The sequence below is a fragment of the Nicotiana tabacum genome, chromosome 2 (assembly GCF_000715075.1).
Source record: "Nicotiana tabacum cultivar K326 chromosome 2, ASM71507v2, whole genome shotgun sequence".
Classification (NCBI taxonomy): Eukaryota; Viridiplantae; Streptophyta; class Magnoliopsida; order Solanales; family Solanaceae; genus Nicotiana; species Nicotiana tabacum.
Genome location: NC_134081.1, coordinates 54,457,921 through 54,462,921, shown reverse-complemented (window position 1 = coordinate 54,462,921; position 5,001 = coordinate 54,457,921). Strand labels below are relative to the sequence as shown.

Here is a 5,001-nt window from a genome sequence, read left to right as displayed (position 1 = left end):
TTAATTATTCCATTCATGAATTTCTTTTATATAGAATGCTAAAAAAAAATATCATCGTTCTTCCTCGGAAAAAAGGATGGTGCATAATGCAAATGCAAATGCAGGCAAGCTAGTCTTAGTAAATTAGTTAGAATTGGAAATTGGTAAGAAAAAGATAAAAGATATTCCGCACTAGAGAGAGAGCCACGATATTACCATATTTTTATACCAAGGACCACGCAAGCAAATAGCTTAACCTATGGGGTCGTTTGGTTCAATTGTCGAAACAAAGTGTACAACTAATATCAATGTTTTGATATAAAGTGTATGTCAATTGATTTTGTGACTCTTTAAAAATTTATTTTTAGTTTTATGACCTTATTTTTTTTTATACATGAGAAATTTATTTTTACATAAAAAGATTTGTGTTTTACATATATAATAGATCTAAAAAGGTCATTTTCTGAAATTATAAATTATAAAAGGATATAATGTATAAATAACACAATATTAAGCTTATACCCATAGCCAAATATGTAGTAATTAATACAACCTAAAATTCTATATCGGAATTAGTATCCTTATTTTGGTAACCAAAGCACCCCTTTGGGTTAACTTATCAGATCAATTTTTTTGACAGTTTGTAGAAGTGATTAATTAAAAGGTTATCCAAAAAAGAATATAGTTATCTCTAAAATTGATTTTTTTGGGGTACGATAACCAATCGCGGATTATAATTAAGAAAAATACTTGAATAAAAAAAATCCCAAGCTTGAGTTAGATAGTTCATTTTTGGCCTGTGACCATTAACTTCCATGTATCCCCATATTCCCCGGGGTTAGTTTCTTTTTTCTATAAATATACTTTTAGACAGCACAAAAGGAAACTGAAGGAGAGGCAGTGTAGAGGAATACGGAGAGCTGTCAAAAGGTAAATGCTACCTTAATGTCCACTTTCCTCGGAAACTTTCTTCATCCATCTCTGTTTCCTTGAGAACTAGCTATTATCAATTTAAGAAATTGTTAATTTGGTGCTATAGATTTTCGTTTTTCTTTTTCCGGGTATTGAACACAGAGTTTCTGAAAATCTGGAATATAATATTTTGGATCTTTGTTCTTGTTTTGGAACAAATCTAGAGAAAAGGAAAAAAAAAACCATTTTTCTATTACTCTACCGTTCATACAATCTTTAACCATTTATTTCTGTTCTTTGTTTTTTCTGAGATGGGAAAATGGTGTAACTCTGCATGTGATGGCCACTAAGTAAGTAAACAAGAAGAGCCGTTGGTTTCGCCCAGAATATTAGTATCATAATCTGCTAAATTGTTTTCAAGATTCTCTTCACATGACTTTGGTTAACCGAAATGCATATTTATTTACTTGGACGGTGTAAAATATCCGAATAATTGCTTTATTCTTATGTTTCCCTCTGCATTATAAAATATACATTGTTATTCTCCACTCAAAATCAAAACAGGTTCAGGGTTGAAGACTCTGGACGACAATCAATGGGGTCTCTGGGAATAAGTGAGATTTATGATAAGAACAGCTTTAACGAGATGGAGTTTGAATTCGACCCGAGTGCCCCTCCTCCGTTTAGGCTGGCTGAGATACGAAATGTCATCCCTAAGCATTGCTGGGTTAAAGATCCACTTAGGTCCTTGAGCTATGTTGTGAGGGACGTAATATTTGTTGCTACCTTGATTGGCATAGCAATTCACTTGGATAGTTGGTTATTTTACCCACTTTACTGGGCTATCCAAGGCACCATGTTTTGGGCAATCTTTGTTCTTGGACATGATTGGTAACTACTAATTTGTACACCTTAATTTGTTTCTTTCTTGTCTTAGTCAACATTATTGTTTGAATATGTTGCTTTATTTTTGTGTTTTCCCCTTTTCTTTTCTTTTCTTTTCTTTTTGTAGTGGCCATGGCAGCTTTTCAGACAGCCAGTTGCTAAATAATGTGGTTGGTCACATACTTCATTCTGCCATTCTGGTACCCTACCATGGCTGGTTGGTGCTTCAACTTAATTATCTCTCTTTATTTATGTCCTCTTTTTCATAAGTTAATGTATGGATACTTTTCTCTAACAGGAGAATCAGCCATAAAACTCACCATCAGAACCATGGAAATGTGGAGACTGATGAGTCTTGGGTGCCGGTATGTTCCTTATATTACTGCCAATTATTTACCTATAAATAAAAAGTAAATATATAATAATCTCTTTTCCTCCAGATGCCTGAAAAGCTATACAACAAAGTGGGCTATTCAACCAAGTTCCTAAGATACAAGATCCCTTTTCCCTTGTTAGCATATCCAATGTACCTGGTAAGAGATTGCATCTATCTACATTTGAAACGTAACGTAGATACTACTAGTCTAAAGTTTTCATCTGTGATGCAGATGAAGAGAAGTCCAGGAAAATCTGGTTCTCATTTCAACCCATATAGTGATTTGTTCCAACCCCATGAGAGGAAGTATGTGGTAACATCAACTCTGTGCTGGACTGTCATGGCAGCTCTCCTCCTCTATCTCTGCACTGCCTTTGGTTCTCTCCAAATGTTTAAGATTTATGGCGCTCCTTACTTGGTCAGTCACACTAATCTCTACTTAATTTGCTTTTTCTTCATTAATTAGCTTTGCATCTTGTTTTCAGATTTTTGTAATGTGGCTGGATTTTGTTACCTACTTGCATCACCATGGTTATGAGAAGAAGCTTCCCTGGTACCGCGGCAAGGTCTAACACATCAATTTTGATACTTATGTTGTTGTATCGTGTATGTCAACTGTCAAATGCTAAACCTAGTAAAAAATTGAACAGGAATGGAGTTATCTTAGAGGAGGACTAACCACAGTTGATAGAGACTACGGATTGTTTAACAACATACATCATGACATTGGAACACATGTTATCCACCATCTATTTCCTCAGATACCACATTATCACTTGAGAGAAGCGGTATGTTGTTCTAAACTTAATACTCTACTATCTAGTATTCTGATACTGAAACCTGCTGATGATTCTAAAATATGTTGCAGACCAAAGCAGCAAAGCCAGTACTTGGCAAGTATTACAGGGAACCCAAGAAATCAGGGCCAATTCCTTTTCACTTGGTTAAGGATTTAACAAGGAGCATGAAGCAGGATCATTATGTTAGCGATTCCGGGGAGATTGTTTTCTATCAGACCGATCCACACATCTTCCGATCTGCTCCAAAGGATGAATGAGTGAGAAACAGAAATCAAAAGAATCTCATTAACTAGTTTCAGAAACTTGGTATTAGCTATAGTTTTATAATTACAACCTATTGAAAAAATAGGTTTGAGAGCTTTTTGTTAGTCGATAAGATTGTGTTCCCATTATTTCTCTCTTGAAAACAAAACTACAAGAAAGAACAGGGCTTTCTTTTTTACGCCTTTTGTGCCTACATGTTTCATGGTTTATTTCTATTCCGTCAATCTTGGCTTTCCCTTTTTTCTTTCTTGGTTCAGCAACCGTATGGTTAATTCCAAGGAGAGGGGAAATGACAGTAAAATATTGTTTGCTTCCATTAGCTAAAGAGTAGTCTTTGTGTACTTCTGGCTATTGTCACAAGGGTAATTTAAAGTAAAAGAGGGTGAATACGTTTGTCCTTTCGGTGTAGGCAAAGCTTTAGATGAGGACTGTCCAAGTACCTTCCCATTATTTAACGTAGTTATTTAATTCCTACCTAAGCAACTAGGGAAGATGATTTGTTTTCTCTAGTATTATAATCTCAAGACCTTAACGCCAATATAATTTGTTTTACTTAAACATAGAAAATGAGTTTAGTTTATGTGAATTGTATGTGACGAGCTACACGATTATTTAGGAAAGAACAATTGGTGTGAACCGGTTACCTAGTTAAGTTATTCAAGGACATCCATATATATATATATATATATATATATATATATATATATATATATATATATATATATATCTGTGTGTGTGTGTGTGTGTGAAGTAAATACTTAAGAAAGAGACGATTGCCAAAAATGGTCCAGAAATATATTGTCGTATCATACAGAATCATTGCCCTCTCCAAACTCATAAATTGTTTTCGAGGATGCAAACGGTACCACAGGATAGTGATAGAACGAGAATATACAAGTGGAAGCACTGAAGCTAGTTGTTGCTTGTCTGTTCCATAAATAAGAAAGAAAAGCAGGTGAAACAGGGGAAACACTAGCCTCTCATAGTGAACCACTACGCCCACCTTTGTGCCTCTGCTGACTCTCTATGTGGATCTGTGCTTTTCTTGGAAGTCCAAACAAAACTGCTGCATCCACCAACCCCAACATCTTCAGAAGGAATTCTCTATTGTTTTTATATTTAAGTACTCCTCCTTGCTTCGCTCCTGACACACTTTCTCAGTTTGCCACACATCTGCATCTACTTTTGTTATGATTTCTTAATGGTAAGTTTTTAACCTCGGTAACGAAGTTATTACTCACTCCGTACCTTCCTAAGTGAAGGTACTTTGTTTTTTTTTTTTTAAATTAAAACTTATTGTATGGGGTAAAATTGATTTATAATAAATGGCCGGATGATAGCATGACACGTGAAAACGAAGACAGGTAAAAGGCGAGTCAAGCAACAACCAGTACCGGAAACAATAACTACAATCAACATCGGGTAAGTCCCGAAGGGAGCATGTTCAACGGGAACAAATCGAGTATTTGTCATCGGATAACATTCAATGAGAGAATATTCTCTAACATTAATGAGCAACCGTACAGAAAATATTTGTATTCATGGTCTGCCGTTACATATTCATTAATGACTCTTTTATTATCATTTAAGTGGCGCTTGATCATAAGATCTTGTTGTCACGCCTCGAACGTGGGCCTGGACGTAATACGACACCCGGTGCCTGACTACATGTGACCGAGCGAACCAACTGGCTAACTTAATCAACATGTGATATCATAACATACTGAATGCGGAAGCTAAACTAACACGTGTTGATATACTGAAACTCTGAATGATATAAACCAA

At 35.4% G+C, this 5,001-nt stretch overlaps 1 protein-coding gene across 2 annotated transcripts; it reads left to right on the top strand.

Annotated features, from left to right (window-relative positions):
• The first annotated feature begins 765 nt into the window (after positions 1–765).
• LOC107763446 (omega-3 fatty acid desaturase, endoplasmic reticulum) lies at positions 766–3,394 on the top strand. Of its 2 annotated transcripts, NM_001324798.1 has the most exons (9): positions 877–909; positions 1,456–1,782; positions 1,904–1,993; positions 2,075–2,141; positions 2,217–2,309; positions 2,385–2,570; positions 2,638–2,718; positions 2,803–2,940; positions 3,021–3,371. In NM_001324798.1, exons 2-9 carry the CDS (start codon positions 1,487–1,489, stop codon positions 3,207–3,209), a joined length of 1,140 nt encoding a protein of 379 aa, NP_001311727.1. In that variant the 5' UTR covers positions 877–909; positions 1,456–1,486; the 3' UTR covers positions 3,210–3,371. The 2 variants fall into 2 exon arrangements, with proteins under 2 accessions (XP_075080259.1, NP_001311727.1); XM_075224158.1 differs by lacking the exon at positions 1,456–1,782 and having other exon boundaries at positions 766–909; positions 3,021–3,394.
• Positions 3,395–5,001: the final 1,607 nt, after the last annotated feature.

Bases quoted from the DNA above. Each gene is read 5' to 3' on its own strand.
- LOC107763446 (NM_001324798.1), top strand. From the start codon at position 1,487: ATGGGGTCTCTGGGAATAAGTGAGATTTATGATAAGAACAGCTTTAAC. The intron at 1,994-2,074 runs GTTGGTGCTTCA...TTTCTCTAACAG, and splicing joins CTGGTACCCTACCATGGCTG to GAGAATCAGCCATAAAACTC. The intron at 2,571-2,637 runs GTCAGTCACACT...TCTTGTTTTCAG, and splicing joins TTTATGGCGCTCCTTACTTG to ATTTTTGTAATGTGGCTGGA.